This window comes from Molothrus aeneus, chromosome 22 (assembly GCF_037042795.1).
Source record: "Molothrus aeneus isolate 106 chromosome 22, BPBGC_Maene_1.0, whole genome shotgun sequence".
NCBI lineage: Eukaryota > Metazoa > Chordata > Aves > Passeriformes > Icteridae > Molothrus > Molothrus aeneus.
The window spans coordinates 2,443,981-2,466,076 of record NC_089667.1 but is presented as its reverse complement, the minus strand read 5'-3'; the positions used below and the strand labels follow the sequence as shown (position 1 = coordinate 2,466,076).

The window sequence follows — 22,096 nt, the reverse complement described above, 5'->3', positions numbered from 1 at the left end:
GCTGCGGGGGAAGAGCCCGGGGGGTGCGGGGCCGTGCCGTGCCGGGATGGGGCGGCGGGCGCTGCTGGCCGGCCGGGCCCCGCTCCACCTGCTGCTGCTGTGCCACGCCTGGGCGCTGCCGCCGCCGCCCCCGCGGGACACGCAGCCCGTGCTGCCCGCCCGCCTGCCCGCGCCCCCGGGGCAGCTGGCCCTGCGCCTGGCCGCCTTCGGCCGCGCCGTGGTCCTGCGCCTCCGCCCCGACACCACGTTCCTGGCCCCCCGCCTCCGCCTCCAGCGCCTGGGCGGCCGCCGCCCGCCAACGCCGCCGCGCCGCGGCTGCTTCTACGCGGGCGCCGTCGAGGGCAGCCCCGACGCGCCCGCCGTGCTCAGCAGCTGCGGCGGCGGGCTGCGAGCCGCCTTCCTGCTGGACGGGGCGGCCTACGAGCTGCAGCCGCTGGGGCCGGCCGTGCCCGGGCCGCCCTGGGGCCGCCTGCACCGCCTGAGGCGCCGCGCGGCCCCGCCGGGTGCGCGCCCCGCCAGCCCCGGGCCCGAGCCCGCGCCGCGCCGCAGGGCCCCGCGCTTCGTGTCGCAGGCCCGCTATGTGGAGACGCTGCTGGTGGCTGACGCGTCCATGGTGCGCTTCTACGGCGAGGACGTGGAGGTAAGGGCTGGGTGCGCGCCGTCCCCCTGCCCGCAGCCTTCTGTCCGTGCTTGTGCCGCTCCTGTCTCTCCATCCTCCCGTCCCTTGCTGTCCCCGTCCCGGCCGCCTCTCCGCCTCCTCCCACTGCCTGTCTGTAGCCTTCATCCCTCTGTCCTCCCTACACACGCATCCCTTCATCCCGCTCTGTCCTGTCCCCGTCCCCGCTGCCTCTCCTCCTCCTCCAGCCCTTCTGCCTCTCCGTCCCCTCCTGTCCTGCCCGCTGCCGGCTCCTCTCAGCCCCGGGACACCGGGGACAGCTTCAGGTGAGCGAGGGACCTCGGTCCTACCTTCCCTGGCTGTGTGTGGGCTGCCAATCCCCGGTGCTGATGTGTGGGGCTCCCTCAGTTTGAAGCCTTTCCCAGCCCCATGAGCCTGGCTCTCTCTGCACACACGGGCACTGCGGTGTCCCTGCAGCCCCAAAGGTGTCCCCCGAGGTGCGGGACAGGGCGGGTCAGTGCCCTTGTGCTGCCAGGGAAGAGCCGCAGGAATGGCCTTAAGTCCCTTCCGAGTGGAGCCGGGGCCAGTAGTAAATGCAGCAGGGGCTGGGTAATGCACAGCCCCGCTCCAGAGCCACCTGTTAGCGCTGAGCAGATGGATGAACAGCCCTTCCCCTCAGCCACCAGCGACTCTCACACTCCCTGAACACTCTCTGCAGAGATCCTGTCCCAACCAGGCTTTTGGGGAGACCCCAGGAGCAGAGTCCGAGGTGCCTCAGCCCCCCACACCCCTCTCCAGGTCTGTCCATGTTCATCCATTCAGAGCTGCCTCGTTCATCAGCACCGGGTCATTTTTCAAAGCCAGCTCCCCACCCCTACCCTGCAGGCATGGCTGCTCCAAATTCAGCTCCAAATTCAGGTTTGCCCTGTCGGAAACGCTCTGCGGTCTTTGCAAGGGATAATTGTGCATTGAAGTTGCTCCTTTTCGGGTTGTTTGGGCTGGGAGAAGAGTCCTTAAAGCTGGAGCTCAGCATGGAGCAGTTGGGAAGCTGAAACCAGAGGCTGCACTTTGCAGCCTGGCTTTGCCACTTTTACCGGCTTTATCCTTCCCCTAGGGGCTTCTCTGCTCCTAACAAAGCAATGTTTTAATTCCAGCCCTGCTCAGGCCAGGCTGGACCTTGGCAAATGCTAAACCTTGGGGCTTCAGATGATTGCAGCTGCTCAGCATCACTCTGGTGTTGCCCTTTGCTTGGTTTTGCCACCCAGCCAGGCTGGCAGGATCAGGTAGCAGAGGGTCAGTGAGCGAGGGGTGATGCACTTGGAGGTACCCCAAGTGCTCACAGGGCTCTTGAAGTGGAGTAAGCTGAATTTTTAAGCAACAGACATACAAATGGTGGTGGGAATTACTCTCCCCACAGTGTGAAGTTGGTCTCTGATTCCCCAAGAGGGCAGAAAAAATAATACAGGGAACCTTCTGCATCCAGCTGGGCACCTGATGGCTTGAAGGCAACACCCAAGGGTGTCTACATTGCTAGAAATAAAGTGATTTATTTGGACTGGGGGAAATCCTGATGATGCCCAGCTTGAGCTGGGGAAAAAGCAGCAGCCCTCTGGGTAAATCTGTGAAGGCAGCAGGAGAGGAAATGGCACCTACCCATGACCAAGGGGCTGGAACTCGGGCACCTTGCCCTGGTTTGGCTGCCCCAGCCCTGGGCTGGGTGGTGCTGCCTGCTTGGCTCCCATTTCACCATCATTTCCTCAGCCCCTAGAGCAATATCTTCACATCATCTCTCAGGGAGGGGAAGGAAACCTTCAAAGATCTTGTTTTGGATGAATAGAGTAATAGCATATTGAAATATTTGGGAGAAAACTTCCACCAGCTCTGGTGTAGCAGCTAAAAAAACAACAACCAAAAAACCACCTGCTGTGTTTCTGTGTCTTTTGTTCTCTGGAACAAGAATGCAGGGACCAGCACAGCAATCTTGCTTCTGCCTAAATACCTTTCTTGTGGGGTGAAAAAAGCAGTGGCAAGTGCTGGTGAGATCTAGGAGAGATGCCCAAGGAGTAGAATTGTTGAGTCAGAACAAACCATATTTATATAATGACTTTTCTTCCCGTAACCACACTTTAATTACCAAATATTTATTAAAGGTCACCAGCATTGTTTGTATTCCCAGTTATTTTCTTGCATAAGTTGTAACAGCTTGAGCAGAAGAGTCACCCCAAGATGCACTCAAGCGTTGAGAGTTATAATCAATGCCATGCTTGTGGTGGGAAGATGCTGTTCATGATTTATTTCCCATCAATTTCAGGATTATAACTCAGCTGTTAACCTAATTTAGACAACCAGAGCTTATTCTACCTTCATCAGTACTTTTATGTAAACCAGGAGGGAATGGTGAGGTGAGAGCAAACTAAACCTGAAATTTGGGGGTTTAATTATTGTTTGGGCTTGATGGTTGGGGTATTTGGGGGGGCATCAGCAGCAGGATAGTGCTGGGCAGTAAATCCTGGGGGATGTGGCAGGGTTCAACCTGCAGGGACTGGGAAGAGCCCTCTGATGTAGGGATGTCCAGGCTGGACACTTTTGGATTTTTCTTGCAGAGGATTCCAAGTGCTTGAAAACAAAGGGACTGTGAGCATCACTAACAGAGTAAAGTGGGGTTTTGAGCAGGGAAACTGAGGCAGGGGACAGGGCTAACCCAGCCTGTGTGCAGGAAGGCTGAGCACCTGCAGCTGGGCTGCACTTGTGAGGCTGCTCTGCATGGCTGAGAACGTTTGCCAGGACACCTAAAGCACCAAGCAGCTCCAAAACCCAGCTGCAGCATCCCCAGCCAGTTGGCAGCCAAAGGGGATTCCTGTGGTGGGATTTCTCCAGTCTCTTGGGTGCAGATGAGACACATTTCCAAGCTTTCCTCTGCAAGCACAATGGCTGTGATCCCCTTTCCCTCCTCCTCTCTGAGTGAGGAATCTTCCCTTCCTGACTCCCAGGGCTGGGAATCACTGAGGACCACAGCAGAATCAGATCAGTCTGGAGAAGCTGGGATTCCTTGCTGACTTCTGTGGTTTTTCCAGGCAGATTGATGAGGTTTTTTAGGAGTGCTGTTGCAAATCCTTCCCTTTCAGACCAGACAGGAGTGCAGGGCACGGGGCATTGCCAGGGTCCTGCTGCCAGCTCTCCCCACATGGACTGGAGGTAAATCCAAAGCCAGGGCTGCCCTCACTCCCACATGGACTGGGGGTAAATCCAAAGCCAGGGCTCTCCCATTCCCACATGGACTGGGGGTAAATCCAAAGCCAGGGCTGTCCCCACTCCCACATGGACTGGGGGTAAATCCAAAGCCAGGGCTGTCCCCACTCCCACATGGACTGGAGGTAAATCCAAAGCCAGGGCTCTCCCATTTCCACATGGACTGGGGGTAAATCCAAAGCCAGGGCTCTCCCATTTCCACATGGACTGGGGGTAAATCCAAAGCCAGGGCTCTCCCACTTCCACATGGACTGGAGTAAATCCAAAGCCCCCCAGGAGCCCCAGGTCCCCTCGTGTCTGGCTCTTAGCCTTGCTTTAGGGTATTTTGCAGTGTGAGTGGGTAAATTCACTTAATCCCTTGAGAAAAGAAGCCAGCTCCTCCTAAGCCCATCCCAAAGGCAACTGGAGTGGGATTAAAGGGGATGCAGCATGCTGCTACCACCCACCAGCTTTTCTTCTGGGATTTGTCCTCTGAGGGTGACCCAGAGCCTACATCCTGTGTGGGGCAGGGGCTGGAGGAGCAGGCAGCCCCCCTAAATGTTCCTCTGGCTGGGGCACTCACCTCACACCAGGACATTCAACAGCTGCTGCATTTCAGGGCTTCACAATGAAACGTGCTGGCTCCCACTGAAGCAGCTCCATGCTGGCTCCCAAAGTGGAGCACTCCTGCTCTGGGATGCTCTCAGGATGGGGTTTGACTCCATCTCTGCTTCTGTGGAGGTGGGGACAGTCCAGATGTGCCTCAGTTTCCCCTGCCCTGAACAAGGCTAATTGCTGCTTTTGTGGTTCAGCCTCAGATATCCAGCAGGGAGGGGAAGAGACGGGGCGGGGGGGGAATCATGTGGCAAACAGAGCAGGGATGGGCAGAGAGCTGGGCAGGCAGGAGGGCAGCCAGGCACAGCAGCAGGCTGGCGAGGTGTGCCCCTCTCCCCTGGCTTGCCCCCATTCCCTTGGGGGGAAATTCCTTTTTGTGAGGGAATTCTTGGCCCAGAGGAGCTGGCAGGGCAGCCAGCAGCCCCTGGGCACCCCAGCCAGGCAGGGAGCTCCACATGGGGAAAGGACAACCTGAGATGTTTTTACCAGCAGATTTTTAAAAGCTGGGCAGCCTTTCTATCCCTGGATTTGCTCCCTTCCATCTGCCTGTGCTCCAGAATCTCAGCTTTTCTTTCTTCTGCAGAAGTGCTGGTTTTTAGGGAGAAAACAGCCAAAAAACCCAACCAAATCCAACCAACAGACAATCCCACAGCCCCAGGCTGGGCTGAACACTGCTCCCCACATCTTGGGGGGAGCCAGGTTGTGCTGGGGTGTTCTGTGGGTGCTCCCTGCTGTCCCTCTGTCCTGGTGGGTCCAGCAGCATGAAATCATTCTGTGCATACCACAATAATAGTGTCTGTGTAAGAGCAGTTTCACCCATCAAAATAATAATAATAATAATTAAAAATAAATGCCAGGTTCAGCTTCTGAGTGGTTCCCATGGAACGGAATGCAGGCAGAGACTTTGCAAGAGCCTACATCAGAAAACTCAGTCCTTCAATGAGGGTAAAGACAACCACTTCAGGTCCCCTAGCCCTGATTTGTATTTATTTTTCCTGTCCCTCTGCCTGTGCTGTTTGCTGCTGGAGGGCAGTGCCTGGCTCAGGGCAGGCTCTCCCAGACACGGTAATGCTGTGGCAGGAGGATCTCAGAGCTGCTGTGTGGCACACAAAAGTCATCTCTCCTGTTTTTTAGGGGGAATTTGATGTTGAGAGCAGAGGGAGCCCAGGATTGCAGCTGGGGGAGAAAAGGGGTAGGAGATTTGTTGGATATCACCCTCCACAGTGCCTTCAATGGCAGTGAAGGGACGCTCCACAACCCTCTCTGGTTCACACTGGTGTCCTCTGCCCCCAGAACAGTAAGAGGCTGATTTTCCAGCTGTGTTTACCAGACATCCTGCCAGATCTCCCAGGATGCTGATTGGAAATGGCAGGGAAGCTCCTTGTGCCTGCAGGGCTGCAGTGCCGGGCAAGAAGGCACAAAGCAGTGTGTTTGCAGCTCTGGGCTCCCCAAACCCAGCCCAAAACACTGCCCAGTGTGTTTGCAGCCCTGGGCTCCCCAAACCCAGCCCAAAGCACTGCCCAGTGTGTTTGCAGCCCTGGGCTCCCCAAACCCAGCCCAAAACACTGCCCAGTGTGTTTGCAGCTCTGGGCTCCCCAAACCCAGCCCAGAACACTGCCCAGTGTGTTTGCAGCTCTGGGCTCCTCAAACTCATCCCAAAACACTGCCCAGTGTGTTTGCAGCTCTGGGCTCCCCAAACCCAGCCCAGAACACTGCCCAGTGTGTTTGCAGCTCTGGGCTCCTCAAACCCAGCCCAGAACACTGCCCAGTGTGTTTGCAGCCCTGGGCTCCCCAAACCCAGCCCAGAACACTGCCCAGTGTGTTTGCAGCCCTGGGCTCCCCAAACCCAGCCCAAAGCACTGCCCTGCACCTGATCCCAATCCCCACATCCTCAGGCTCAGTGCTGGGAAGGAAACCCTGGAGAAGGCAGCGTTCCCTCCTGGGTGGATGGTCGAGCCAGAGCCGGTTTGCAAAGGCAGAGGGAGGATGGGACCAGCAGGATTCAGCCCTTCTCCAGCCTGTTCTTGGCTGAAAGCACTCAGCTGGCCTCTCCTGAGCTCTGAGGATCTGTAATTTGCTTTTGGCCATGGCTTCAAGCCCTGCTAAGCCAAGGCAGTGCAGGTGGATTGCCGCTCTCCCCAGAGCAGTCAGGGTCCATCTGAAACCCAACCCATTCCTGCACGGGCCAGGGATGGGTATAAATAGACACCAGATGGTGGAACAAGTGGATTTGACCTTTTAATCTTCACTAAATAGCTGTTTGTTGGGTTTGCTTTCCATCTTCCCTTTCCAGACACAGGGAAGGTGGACAGATGTTTTCCAAGTCCCTCTGTTCCTACTGCTGAAAGAGGTTTTTGGCTAGATGTAGCCCTGAGGATGTGAGGGCTGGTGTCCTGGGGGATTTGTGGTATGAACTGATATCTCCCAGGTCAGATCTACTGCTATGGACAGAAACCTCTAATGGGTTAGAAAAGGACACAGATTTATTCCCTTGGAAATGAGGGATGATCCCAGGATGAGCAGCTCCAGCACAGAGCATCCTTCTAGATCTTCAGGGGCCTAATTTTAAGAAAGCTTTGGGATATTTTTAGCAAAATTCCCAATGGACTTTCCCCACAGGGTGAACAATTCCCCCAAGTTTCATGGAATTGAAATTGAAATTGAAATTGAACCCTTGTGGGGTTCTCTCCTCAATTTCTTGCCTCTGCAGTGACTTCTCTGTGACATGAGCTGCATGGATGTGAGTCATGGCATGGAGATCTGGCCAGTCTAAATAAACCAGTCTATTCCCTGCTCCCAGCAGCCTTGCTGGGACCTGCCCTTGGATAATGAGCTGGGGAGGACTTGGGATATGTCTTGTAGAAACAAAACATCTGTTTACGTGGAGCTGCCAGTGGTGGGATAAAATGTGGCAGAATAATTTAAAATAGACACAAATGCCCTGGGCAAGTGGCTCTTGGTGCAGCAAATATGCTGTATCTCACTCAGCATCTCCCTCATTTGCTAAGAAAACAGCATTTTGTGTTTCAGGAAATGGCATTGTCCTGGCAATACCGTGATGGATGAGCACACACAGTCAGCTTTGCTGAGGAAATGTATTTTGGGTGAAACTTGGCTATCAGAGAGGGCTCCCACCGAGTCCTTCCACTTTAATTAGGCTCTGAATTGAGACTGCAGGGTGTAATTTGTCTGGGGAGGAGAGAAGCCACTTTCTCTTTCCCAATACCATGTTGTGTAATAGCTGCATTTTTTACTCCTGACTCGGGGCTGCGAGTGGTGCCAAGCAGAGGAGGAATTTTGATGCTCTGATAAGATGTTTACATCAGCCTAAACATGGCTGGCGCTGGCGCTTTTGACATATTAAGTAATCCCTGCTCATCACCAGGCAGGAGATGCTGCTGGGCAAAGTCTTGGCTGTCAAAGTGTTTTAGTCCCAGTTTGTTGCTGGGTTCAAACCCTGTGAGCAGCACAGGCAGAAGTTTTACTAGGTGGTTTTGCTCCAGCAAGGTGTGTGTGTGTGTGAGTTGGTTCCTGCCCTGGGGCAGCGAGGGCAGGGTTAATGCCCTTTGGGAATATGCAGAGAACTCTCCAGAATGCTGAGGTTTTCCCCAAGGAATTTCTTCCAGAGGGATTTAGGTGCAAAGGGTTCATGGGAGAGGAGACACAGCATTTGCAGAAGGGGATGCAGGGCTTGTCCACCAGCACAAGGTGTAAAGCATCACATACAGGAGAGGCAGCACTGAGTCCATCAGCCTATGGTCTGGACGTGATAGGCTTCATAAATGAGGCTGATTCTTTCTTTTTAAACAAAAACAATTGCCCTGTAGCAGAGGTTTTACCCAGGCTCTGCCTGCCCATCTCTCCCCCCACAGAACCACATCCTGACCCTGATGTCCATGGCAGCTCACATCTACAAGCATCCCAGCCTGAGGAACTCCATCAGCCTGGTGGTGGTGAAGGTGCTGGTGGTGGAGGAGGCAGCAGCAGGGCCCGAGGTGTCTGACAATGGTGGCCTCACCCTGCGCAACTTCTGCAGCTGGCAGCAAAGGTTCAACCCCCCGAGCGACCGGCACCCCGAGCACTACGACACCGCCATCCTCCTCACCAGACAGGTCAGCAGCCCAGGGCAGAAGGGAAAGGGCTCAAGAAATTCCTGGAGGGGGAGAAGGGGGTTGATGGTGGAGGTGGGTGCCCCACTGTGCAGAGAATGCAGCACAGCAGTTGGGGTGGTGCCATTTGGGGTGCAGCCCTGTTGCAGTACGAGCTGGCTGGTACTGAACATTAATCCAGTTATAAAGAAGAAATCCAGCCCAGTGCCATAAGCCAGCCTCTGGGCTGACTGAATGAGATTTCAATCAATAACAACTCTCCTAAAATACAAACATTTGACTGGTTCAGAGTCAGGGGGTGTAGAGATTAGACCAATGGCTGTTTAGAGCCAGGAGCTTTGAATTTCCTGTAAGAGCAAGCCCAAAGAATAAATCAGTCTCTTTGGCTGATAAACAACCAAGGTCTGTCATGTGTTCTATCTCAGACATGTGAACATCACATCACCCCTGTGACAGTGTTCACAGGGGTCCGAGGATGAGGGAAGAGACGAGGATCTGACTCCATGTTTCACAAGGCTGATTTATTATTTTATGATATATATTATATTAAAACTATACTAAAAGAATAGCAGAAAGGATTTCATCAGAAGGCTGGCTAAGAATAGAAAAAGAAAGAATGATAACAAAGGCTTGTGTGTCAGACAGAGAGTCCGAGCCAGCTGGGCTGTGATTGGCCATTAATTAGAAACAACCACATGAGCCCAATCCCAGATGCACCTGTTGCATTCCACAGCAGCAGATAACCATTGTTTGCATTTTGTTCCTGAGGCCTCTCAGCTTCTCAGGAGGAAAAACTCTAAGGAAAGGATTTTTCATAAAAGATGTGTGTGGCACAGACCAGCAGTGGGTTGCTCACAGAGATGTTGGGGCTGAGCATGGGGCCCCCTGTCCCTGCTGACCTCTCCCCCTGCCTGGCACTAACAGGATTTCTGTGGCCACCAAAGCTGTGACACTCTGGGCGTGGCGGACATCGGCACCATGTGCGACCGCAACAAGAGCTGCTCCGTGATCGAGGACGAGGGCCTGCAGGCAGCCTACACCCTGGCTCATGAACTGGGTAACACTGGCTCCCTTCCCAAGGGGAGCTCTGCTTCTTCCTGTCCTGCTGCTGGGAGGGGTCATGGCACAGCCCAGCACCAGCATCTCCTGGCTGGGAATCACCCACTGAGCCTTGAGGAGCTTCTGGCACTGATAAAAGCTGGGTTGCACCAGGAGAAACACTAAGTGCCCAACTTGGTGTAAATTGGTGCATTTGAACCAGTTCAGGAAGCATTTCTTCACGGGAAGGGTTGTTGAGCATTGGAAGGAGCTGCCCAGGGAGGTGGTGGAGTCCCCATCCCTGGAGTTGTTGAAGAAATGCCTGGACCTGGCACTCAGTGCTCTGGGCTGCGTGACAAGGTGGGGGTCAGTCACAGGTTGGACTTGAGGATCCTGGAGGTCTTTTCCAACCCCAGTGATTGTATGATTTACCTGTTGTGATGTGCTCAGGCATGGGATCCAGCATGTCTCTGCCTTGGTTTGCCATTTCTGCACTGAGAATTTTTGCCCAGAGAAGCTGTGGCTGCCCCATCCCTGGGAGCATTCAAGGTCAGGTTGGACGGGGCATGGAGAAACCTGGTCTAGTGGAAGGTGTCCCTGTAAATGACAGGGAGTGTAGCCTTAATTCCCTCCCATCCCAAACCATTCTGAGTTTATAAAAACTTGGGCTCCTTTGCCCTGCACACCTGTACCTCTGAGACAGACCAAGCAGGTTTTTATTCCTTCTGATTTATGGAAGCAAATAGCTTTGGCAGACATAGGAGCTGCTTGATACTTTACAGCTGGTCCCCCACACCATCTGCTGAGGAGCAGGGGCTGGGGAGCTCAGCTGTGCCATGCCCTCTGCTCCCCAGGCCACGTGCTCAGCATGCCCCACGACGACTCCAAGAACTGCGAGCGGCTCTTCGGGCCCCTGGGCGAGCACCACGTGATGGCCCCACTCTTCATCCACCTGAACAAGAGCCAGCCCTGGTCCCCGTGCAGTGCCATGTACCTCACTGAGTTCCTGGATGGAGGGCATGGTAAGGCTCCAGTCTGTTGTATTTGTGGGGTTCCCAGATGAAGGGAGGAATGATCAATCTGACTCCGTGTTCTTAGAAGGCTAATTTATTATTTTATGATACTAGATAATATTAAAGAATAAATATTAAAGAACTTCTGCACTATACAGGAGTAGCTTCTGGCACTATACTATACTTGTACACTATACTAAAGAATACAGAAATGATACTTACAGAAGGCTAAAACATAATAATGAAAACTCGTGACTCTTTCCAGAGTCCTGACACAGCTTGGCACTGATTGGCCAAAGAGTGAAAACATTCACAGCAGAAACTAATGAAACAATCACCTGTGGGTAAACAATCTCCAACCACATTCCAAAGCAGCAAAACACAGGAGAAGCAAATGAGACAATATTGTTTTCCTTTACTCTGAGGCTTCTCAGCTTCCCAGGAGAAGAATCCTGGGCAAAGGGATTTTTCCAGAAAATATGACTGTGACACCAGTCAGCTACAGCATCTCTCAAAACAGCCTTTTCTTAGCTCAGGCTCTTTGCCGTGCCTGGAGGGGGTGTGGGGTGAAGGGGGAGTCAAACCAGGCCATGGACAGAGGTGTGGGGTGCCCTGCTTGGTGCAGTCAGTGGCACCAAGCCCTGGAGCTCCATGTCCAGCCTAACTCTGAGCCTTGCCCAGGTGACTGCCTGCTGGATGCCCCGGCCGAGCCCGTGTCCCTGCCTGCCGAGCTGCCTGGCCAGAGAGCCCTGTACAGCCTGGACCAGCAATGCCAGCAGATCTTTGGCAAGGACTTCCAGCACTGCCCCAACACCACGGAGGAGGACATTTGTGCCCAGCTGTGGTGCAGGATGGGCAGTGGGGAGCCCCTCTGCCACACCAAGAATGGCAGCTTGCCATGGGCTGATGGAACCCCCTGCAAAGCCGAGGGGCTGTGCTGGGATGGGCGCTGTGTGCAGCAGGATGCCCTGAAACCCCAGGTAAGGGGACACCAGGGAATGGTGGTGTCCAGGTGCACTCCAGGCACCCACCAAATCCTCCCTCTCACTCCCCTCCACAGCTGGACAGGGAAGGTTCATGAGTTGAGATAAACACTGTGAGAAGTTACTCACCAATCAACATCACAGGCAAAACAGGCTCAAGTTAGAGATGTTAATTGAATTTATTAGTAGCAAAATCAGCACAATGAGAAGTAAAATAAGACCTTAAAAACCCTTTCCCCCAAACCTCCCTCCTTCCCAGTTCTCCCTTCTGTCTCCAGTGGTGCAGGAAGGCAAGGAATAGGGATTGCTGTCAGCTCATCATGGGCTGTTCTTGCTGCTCAGGGAGAGGAGTCAGAGTCCTTCCCTCCCATGAGAGACAATTCTCCATGAATTTCTCCATGAGTCCTTCCCATGGACATGTTCTCCACAAACTGCTGCCATGTGGGTCACTCTTCCTCAGGGTTAGTCCTTCCAGGACAGGCTGCTCCACTGTGGGTCTTCCACAGGCTCCCAGGTCCTTCCAGCATGGGTTCCTCTCTCCACAGGTCCTGTCAGGATCCTGCACCAGCTCAGGTTTCCCACAGGGTCACAGCCTCTTTCAGGCATCCCCCCTGCTCTGGCCTGGGTTCCTCTATGGGCTGAGGAGGATCTCAGTACCCCCATGCCCTCCATGGGCTGCAGGGCCAAAGCTGCCTCACAATGGTCTTTTCCACAGAATTTTGGGGAAATCTCAGCTCCAGTACCTGGAGGAATCCTTGCCTTTGCTCCTGCACTGCCCTTGGTATCTGCAGAGCTGTTCCTCTTACATTCTCACTCCTCTTTTCTCTACCTAATTACAATTCCCTGATAACTTTTTTTTCTTCTTCTTAAATACATTATCCCCAAGGTCAACACCACATCTGCTGGGCTCAGCCTTGGCCAGTGGTGGGTCCATCCTGGAGCTGGCGTTGGCTCCACTGGACACAGCGGGAGCTCCTGGCAGCTGCTCACAGAAGCCACCCCTGTGTCCCCCTCCACAAACCCCATACAGCTGGGCTGGGGCTTGACCCTTTGGGATTTCCAAATCTCTGACCCCACCCTTGCTGTCTCTTTGGCTGGCTTTGGATTGGGCTGGTTTATTTCTGGATGTCTCTCCTTCGTTAATATTTATTACTGGCGAGTCCAGCTCATAGACAAAAGTCTGCTACCAAGCCATGGGCTGGTCTGAACCAAAACAAGCAGTGTGGATCTGCAATTAAATCACGACTTTTTGCCCTGCTGGGGAAATTAGCAGCAGTTTCAGAGTCAGTCAGCAAAGTACTCAAAGCCCAGCTTAACTTGAAGCATGCAAACAGACCAGTGGAAGTCAGTACTAACTTTGTGTGAAGTACAGAGCGCTTTTCTGGATCAGGGCTGGGGGGGATTTTAACATTGCTCCAGCCCTGGGAGGGAGCAGCTGGGCATGGGCAGGCTCAGGGCTGGGCTCAGCAGCTTCTTCTGTATTGGAATAATACCGATATAGCCAGATAGGACGTGCCTGGGCTTGTCTGGCCTTGCTGCTTGACCAAAAGGTGGCAGCTGTGGTGATTTCACCCCACAGACACTCTTGGCCAGCTGGGTGTGTGGTATTTCACCCCACAGACACTTTTGCCTGCCTGGGTGTGTGGTGATTTCATCTCAGAGACACCTTTGGCTATCTGGGTGCTGCAGCTGGGTGCTTGGAGGGAAGTCCAGACATTCAGGAGCTCAGTTTTACCTTGGCGGAGAAGCTTTAAGGCAATGGTACAGGAAAGGAGTCGGTTCTGATGGAGGGTTTGGATCCAGAGCTTTATTCTGGCCCTCAGGCCTCTGAATGCAGCACCAGCTCCAACAGAACTCCCTGAGCCCGTGGTTGCTGCTCCTTTGAACCCTGGGGAGAGGGGAAGGGGCATGGTGGGGCTACCAACCAGGTAGGAGGGGAAGTCTCAAGGGACAAAGGACACCTGGATGGCCCAATGTCCTCCAGGGGTGGAGGGCATCTTTTGAATTCTGCCAATCACTCCATGCCCTTCTGGAACTCCAGGACTGACAGACAGTGCTGGGCAGGGGGCAGGGGAGGGGGAGGGAGAGGTGACTGACACACCTGGGGAAGAAATCTTAGGGAGAAGCCCGAGGTACCTGAGGCAACCCATGACATCTCACCACAACCCTGGTGCCCTTGCAGGCGGCGCTGGACGGCGGCTGGGGCCCCTGGAGCGCGTGGGGCGCGTGCTCGCGGAGCTGCGGGGGAGGGATCCAGTTCTCCCACCGGCACTGCGACAGCCCCCGGCCCCGGCACGGCGGCAGCTACTGCCAGGGCCAGAGAGCCAAGTACCAGTCCTGCCACACCCAGGAGTGCCCGCCCGATGGTAAGGATGGCCATGCCCAAGTGCTCCCACGCCTGCTGCTCCAGAGCGCGTTACAGGGATTGCTCTGCTCTCCCTTGGATATTCATCTCTGGGGGAGCAACAGCTTCCTGCTGGGGGCTGTGACCTTCTGTGAGTGATGGAAGGAGTGTGGGATCCCTCCTTCGTGACATTCCTCCCCTGCTTGCACCCTCACTGCGTGCTCTCACTATCCTAACCTCACTCCCACCTCTCTGCGATGGCCAGGGACAGCAGCTCCTGCCAGCTTCCCATGGATTTTGGGCCATGTTTCACCCTTCCTTTCAGGGAAAAGCTTTCGGGAGCAGCAGTGTGAGAAGTACAACAGCTACAACTTCACTGACCTGGAAGGGAATCACTTGGAGTGGGTTCCTAAGTATGCTGGAGTGTCCCCCCGAGACAGATGCAAACTCTTCTGCCGAGCCCGAGGGAGGAGCGAATTCAAAGTCTTTGAGGCCAAAGTAAGATTCCTGGTGATATGAATCCCCAAAGTGAGATTTCTGGAGTTGGGAATCTCCAAAGTAAGATTCCTCTAGATGGCAATCACCAAAGATTCCTTTAGATGGGAATCACCAAAGTGAGATTCCTGGAGATGTGAATTTCCAAAGTGAGATTTCTGGAGATGGGAATCTCCAAAGACTCCTTGTGATGGGAATCTCCAGAGATAGATTCCTGGAGATGGAATCACCAAAGAAAGATTGCTTTAGATGGGACTCTCCATAGTAAGATTCCTGGAGATGGGAATCTCCAAAGATAGATTCCTGGTGATGGGAATCACCAAAGATTCCTGGAGATGGGAATCTCCAAAGATAGATTCCTAGTGATGGGAATCACCAAAGATTCCTTGAGATGGGAATCTCCAAAGATAGATTCCTGGAGATGGGAATCTCCAAAGATAGATTCCTGGAGATGGGAATCTCCAAAGTAAGATTCCTGGAGATGGGAATCTCCAAAGATAGATTCCTGGAGATGGGAATCTCCAAAGATTCCTTGAGATGGGAATCACCAAAGTAAGATTCCTGGAGATGGGAATCACTCCTGTTTACCCCGTGTCAGACCTCATGGCCTGGTTCCTCCTGTGCATCCCCTTTCCCAGGTGATCGATGGCACGCTGTGTGGCCCAGAGACCCTCTCCATCTGTGTGCACGGGCAGTGCATCAAGGCTGGCTGTGACCACGTCATTGGCTCCTCCAAGAAGCTGGACAAGTGCGGGGTGTGTGGTGGCAATGGCTCCACGTGCAGGAAAATATCCGGCTCGCTCAACAGATCCAGGTGAGGCACCAGGAAGAAGGTTCTGCAGGGATGGGCTGTGGGAGAAACACCAGCATCCTCTCTCATTCCCCTTTTCTATCACTGAACTTGTAGGCTTGGAATATATTAGGATCCAAGCCAGCATCCTCAGTTGGCTGGCATTGCAAGAGCCTGGGCTCCTCCCCAGACTCTGGGACTTAAGCTCAGTTTATTTTGGGGCAGAATTATACAAGCCAAGTAGAGCGTATTTCCTAAAATAATAACTGATGTGATGGGCTCGGTACACCACTGCAAATAAATCTGCTGCCCCAACGAGTTTACAAAACACATTTCACACCAGTGCACTGAATTGGACACATATTCCAGGGCTGATTGTGATATAAATGTTCAGTAACCTTTCCCTGGGCTTGGGGGGAATTTGAATGCTGGGACAAGGACACTGGGGCAGTCACTTCCCTCACCCAACAGATTTGGGAATTCTGCTTTGCCAAAGAGCAGAATTTAAGGCTTTTGTTGGAAAACCGTAACAAAAGCCCAACCGTCCAGTTCCATGCAGTGACGTGACTCACACAATCAAATCAGATTTCCTAAATGGTTTCCTTCCAGGGAACAGCTGAAACAGGGCTTCCACTCTCCTATGAGTTGTTTGTGGTTGACTAAATGGAGATTAGCACAGGAGCTACAGCCAAGAAGAGATCCCATTAAGATCAGGGTGAGGGAGGCCAGGGTGACGGAGAGCAGAGTTTGACTCAAAGGCTTTTTTCCAAAATACTCTGAACCTAATTACTGACCGCAGCATCCACCATGGGGATCCGTGGAAAATGATCCTGTGCTGGCCCCGCAGTGTGAGTCACAGTGCTGAGGGCTCAGTGCAACCTTCCACGTGCTGTCCTGGGAGCCGTGGTGCTCCAGGGTTGAGCTTTGGCTGGCTCTGCAGGAAAACGCTTCCCTGGCATGGGAATGTCCTCTGTATCCTCCAGTGGGATTACTTCTGCATCGTAGTGGTGGCTGCAAAACCCTTCAGAAAGTGAGCTGAGAGTGCAGAGACTCCCTCCTCTTCTGTTGTTCTACATCTATATCTGTATCTCTACCTACATCTGTACTGTCTCTATATTATCTCTGTCAATAGGTGATGTCACCCTTCAGCATAACCAGTGACAGGCTTTCAATCCCAAACACTTCACCATTTCCAAATGCAGGGAGCAAGGGGAATTTCCCACCTAGGCTGGTAATCACAGGGCTGTCCATTTGATTGCATCACTCATTTTCATACATCATTCAGAGAAACCTTACAGCTGAGCTCACATCTAGAACATCTGCAATATTTCTAACTCTTGAGTGCTTGGGGTTACACAGGGATGGCTTCAGAGCCAGGATCCTGAGTGTTGGGGAAGATGAAACAGGAAAGCCTTATCAATATGATTGTCTGGCAAAAGATTTTGAGAATATAGAAACTATAAGCGAGATGGAAATGAAAGCAAGCTTTGAGATTCCTCAGTTACTGAACAACTGGAAAACAATGGTGTGGCTGGCTGAAGGTGATCCCCTTTTGATGGAACAACACCCTCTGCTTGCAGACAGGCCCAAGGGTCAGAGCAGACCCTACAGCTTGGCAGAAGGGGCCCAAAGAGGAGTTTTTAGGGTTTAAAGTGTAACACAGTGTGGTAATGTAATGATTCTTATAGGCTGTATGGAAATGCTGTAGGATTTGTATCTTGTACTGGATTGGTTAGTGAGAATTAGAATATTCAACACAGAAGAAGATTTATTGTAGTGTAACGGGAACCTCGCTCTCTTACCCTTTTACTCTCTCACCCTCTCATCCTCTCTCCCCTCTCTTCTCTCAGTCCTGCTCTGAGCTGTGCCTGGCAGCTCCCAGCAGGGCCCTGCACCCAGGCCCTCTGCAATAAACCCCAAGTTCCACGCCCTGGCTGCAGAGATCTCTCATCTCCATCCCACTGTCCTACCCCCCTGACACTCCTACACCTGAGTGCTGTTCCTTACATGAGTGTGGTTTTAGTAAATCTTGCAGAATAACCGTGTCCCTTTGCCCCGTGCAGGTACGGTTACAATGACATTGTCACCATCCCCGCCGGAGCCACCAACATCGACATCAAACAGCGCAGCCACCGAGGGCTCCGGCACGACGGGAATTACCTGGCCCTGAAGACCCTTGAGGGCAAGTACCTGCTCAATGGAGACTTTGCCATCTCAGCCATGGAGCAGGACATCCTCATTAAGGGCACCATCCTGAAGTACAGCGGCTCCATGACCACTCTGGAGAGGCTGCAGAGCTTCCGGCAGCTCCCAGAGCCCCTGACCGTGCAGCTGCTGACCATTGCCAGCGAGGTCTTCCCACCTAAAGTCAAGTACACCTTCTTCATCCCCAAGGATGTCCCTTTCAGCAAGCAGAAGAGCAAAGAGAAGAAGTCAGTCAACGTCATCCGACCGATGCTGACCTCCCAGTGGGTGCTGGGGGACTGGTCCGAGTGCTCCAAGACGTGTGGCTCCGGCTGGCAGCGGCGGACGGTGGACTGCCGGGATGTGGAGGGTCAAACCTCCTCTGCCTGCAACAGATCCCTCAAGCCTGAGGACATCAAGCCCTGTGGAGACGTGCCCTGCCCTCTCTGGCGCCTGGGTCCCTGGTCCCCGTGCTCCCAGACGTGCGGCGAGGGCGTGCGGACGCGCAGCGCCTCCTGCATTGACTACGCCGGGAAAATCACCGCCCCCGAGAAGTGCAGCTCACCGGGGCCGCCCCCGGCCACCAGCGCCTGCCTGCTGCGGCAGTGCTGAGCCACGCCGGGCTGCAGGAGCCCAGGGTGCCACACAGCACTGGGGCAGGACAGCCAGGGTGCCCTGGGCTAACACAGCACTGGGGCAGGACAGCAAAGGTACCACAGGCTCCACCACACTGGGGCAGGACAGCCAGGGTGCCACACAGCACTGGGGCAGGACAGGACAGCCAGGGTCCCCTGGGCTAACACAGCACTGGGGCAGGACAGGACAGCCAGGGTGCCATGGGCTCCACCACACTGGGGCAGGACAGCCAGGGTGCCATGGGCTCTCTCTCCTGTGCTTCACCCCCACCACATCGATGTCTACCTCAGAGGGGAGAATAACGGCAGCAAAACAGGGAGGAATCACTTATTTTCCTTTCTTTCTTCCTTTTCTTTCTGGCTGGCTGCTTGCAGGTACGTTGTAACGTTAAGGGAAATATAAGCAGATCTCTGTAGGGTGTTTCCAAAGAGCTGGATGTGGTTGCAGATTGCTTTTGTAAGGTTTGCTGGGGTTTGGCACTGGAGAAAATGGGGAGCCTGGTTTTGCTGTCACCCCATCCCAGCTGCAGGTCCAGGGTGGATGTCTCTGCTGATAAAACTGGGATTTCTTCACAAAAGGCATGGAATGGGTTGCCATCCCCTCCCTGCAGCAGTGTGGGTGTCCTTGAGCATGAGGAGTGTTTTATCAGCTGTGGGTTTCACTTGGGAGATAAATTGCTTGTATGAATGGGAGAAGGAGTAAGCTGAGAGCCAGATCCTAGCATGAATCAGGCAGGAGGACAGGTGAGAGGTGGTTTCTGCTGGATTTATAATTTACAAGGTGACAAACCTCTGTCTCCAAACACCCCCAGCACCTGTGGTTATTCCTAGAGCTGTTACCCCACACCTCTGTTTCCCCAGCTAAAAAACCAAGGCTTAATTACACCTGATCTGTCTTACAGGGTCACTGTGAGGATTAATTAATTCCTAATTCTGCAGTGCTGGGACTGTGAAATGCCTATTGTGATGCCCTCTGGAGCAGGCACTCTGGTGTGCCAGCGTTTCCTTTCCCATCCTTGTCCTTCAGTCCCCTGTGGGCTCATTTTTTCAGCTCAGCTGTAATTTTGGAGATAATTCACTAGCCTGGTGTGCAGCAGGGATGAGCCCAGGATCTGTAGATCGTGCCAGAGGTGACCAGTGCTGCTCTTCACCTCTGCTTTCCTGGGATATTTGAGAATGCTCAGATCTGGTGCCAGCTCCAGCCTTGCTTGAGCAGTTCTCGGTGCAGAACCAAGCCTGGCAAGGCTGGAGCTGCTCTTTCCCAGTGGGAAGCAGCCCCAGCCCTCTCCCCAGCCCAGCTGCTGCCTGGCCCCAGCACAGATGGCTGTTCAGACCCTGAACTTTGCCCTTTCCAAAGCAATCACTGGCCATGTGCTGGCAGCAGCCTGTGCCTGGGGAGCAGGGATGGAATTTGGAAAGATTTTGCTATTGCTGGATGAGCAATTCAGTATCTCCAGGCTCCTCTCATACCCTGCCTTGGCTTCCTTTTTGGCAGCAAAATGTAGAATTTCCAGTGGGATCTGCCTTTTTCTCATAGGAAGGGGAGGAGGGCTGGAATTTTTGATGTTTCAGATTCCCCATTCACATTTATGGAGCAAATCCTTTTCCTTGTCCCTTTTGCCTGAGCGAGCCAAGCTCGTGTGAGACCCTTTCCTGGCTGTCCAGACAGGTTTGGAATGGGATGGTGGGATGAGCTGCTCCTCTGAAGACAGAAACCTCACTATTCACCTGAAAACATGAAATACTCCTGTTTTATCTCCCATACATGATTTCTATCAAAACCATGGGAGCTACAGCCCAGGATTGAGGGTATTGAGTGCTTGGTTCCTTTGGTTTTTTTAGGAAAGGAAAAAAAAACCTGAAGGCCAGCTGCAGAGTTTGGATGCAGAGCTGTTTGGGCTGTGGTACAGACCTACCTTTGGGCAATGTTCTACATCTGCTAATTAATCTCCAGGAATTTAAGTTCTAACAAATAGCTGGATGCTAAAGTCATGTAGCCTTGCAGGGTTGTTTTCTTTTTCCCCTCTGAGTCTGCAAGGGTTTTAAACTCAAAGCCAGCATGTGTTTCCTCTCCAGTGTCAGCACCAGCATTTAGGATGGGTCAGGAACATCAGTCTGAGGCAGTGCCAAGGAAAATGTCTGTATTTATCACCCAGGATAATGTGTGCATGCCAAGGGGCTTTTCCAGGTCTTTATAAATCACTGTGTGGCTGCTTCACTGGAGCTTCCTCGATGTAAAAACTCCTTGTTTAGGGCAAATCCTGCTGCTTTTCTAGTGAGGGGGAAGGTGGGGATCCCCCAGGAGAGGGGACCAGAGGCAGTGATGCTCTGTTGAGGTGTGGGTGATGCTAAGTGGAATTCCTGCCCCAGGTTTCTGTAAAAACAAGTAGCCTTTACTCTGATTTAAGTCAAAGAGGTTTTATATATTAGGCTATATATATATATATATTTATATGTATATATATGTTTCCCTTCAGTGAAGGATTGTAGCAATGTACTGAGCCTCTTGTGTTAGGTATTTATTACAAATTTCTGTTTGGTTTTGTACAGTAGCTGTCTGGAAAGGAAAAAAGAGATTAAAAAGACTGTGTTTTAACATGCTGCTCCCACATGCCCTCTCTGGAAGCTGCAGGGAGCTCAGAGAAGGGATGTCTTTGCTCATTGTTTATCCACTCTGGTATCTGACTGGTGTTTCCCTCCTCCCTGGTGTACCAACCAAGCTGTGCAAGCATAACAAACCCAACCAAAATTAAGCTTTGGAACTCATCTTAAGGAGAGGGGGGAAAATACAATTTTCTGATTTTTAGCCTATTGTTTGTATTTGTTTTTAATTTTGAAAACTGTTTGTGGCTCTGCCTTTACCCCTCAATAAAGGAATTCCTGCCTTTTATCTCTTTGCATTTGTCCTTATTTGCACTTTTCTCAGGACTATTATTATCTGCATCCCAGAGAGATTTTAAATCTCTCTTTTCTGTATCTTATTGATAAACAGTTAATTCAGTTTTAAGATGCTGAACCAAAATATTACATGAGAGAATAGACAAAACCCATGGAGGCAGAATTATTCTGCAGAAATTTGGAAGCAATTCTGTTTTGCAGATGCCTTATGAGCACCTACCTCTTTTCTATACATATACAGTATATCTTTTGGTATATATTATATACTTATATTATTATAGATATTATATTATATTATATTATATTATATTATATTATATTATATTATATTATATTATATTATATTATATTATATTATATTATATTATATTATATTATATTATATTATATTATATATAGTATACTATATTATAGTAGTATAGATAATATGCTATATTATAATAATAATATACTATAGATAATATACTATATATAACTGATAAAAAGTATAATATGAACTGTATATAATATATAATATATTTAAACCATTATAGAACCATATAATATATTGTGTATATGATGTATGTATACATCATATATATTATATATGCATAATATACATATTAGACACATAGTATCACAGAATTCTATTATATATCTGTATATACATCATCTATTAGATATATACATGTTATATATTTACATAGAATTCTATTATATATATTAATATATTCTACATAGAATCCTATTAATCCATGATAATATATTTATTCTATTATATGTATATGCCATATATGTTACATTATATATGTCATATATATTATATATACATAATACATAATATATACATATATACTGTCAGCAAATTTTATACCTCTATGACAATATGTAATAGATAATGATAATTAATAATTATATTCTAGATAATATATATTTATATACATAATGGGTATATTATGTACATATTATATATACATATGTTCTATACACACAATATAGACATAATACAGACACATTATACATAGATTCAGAATAGAAATCTGTTCCCACATTTAGATAATTCTGCTCTTTACTAGGACAGGCAGCCTAAACAGGACATAAGCAGAGGGGATTCTGACTCCTTCACTTAACTGTGGGATAACCACAGGCAGTGGAATTTGCTGCTCTCT

At 51.4% G+C, this 22,096-nt stretch overlaps 1 protein-coding gene across 1 annotated transcript; it reads left to right on the top strand.

The window, feature by feature from the left end:
• The first annotated feature begins 46 nt into the window (after positions 1-46).
• ADAMTS8 (ADAM metallopeptidase with thrombospondin type 1 motif 8) lies at positions 47-20,940 on the top strand. The gene is made up of 9 exons (XM_066564484.1): positions 47-640; positions 8,332-8,571; positions 9,493-9,625; positions 10,461-10,628; positions 11,301-11,599; positions 13,785-13,968; positions 14,272-14,444; positions 15,080-15,255; positions 17,295-20,940. Exons 1-9 carry the CDS (start codon positions 47-49, stop codon positions 18,025-18,027), a joined length of 2,700 nt encoding a protein of 899 aa, XP_066420581.1. The 3' UTR covers positions 18,028-20,940.
• Positions 20,941-22,096: the final 1,156 nt, after the last annotated feature.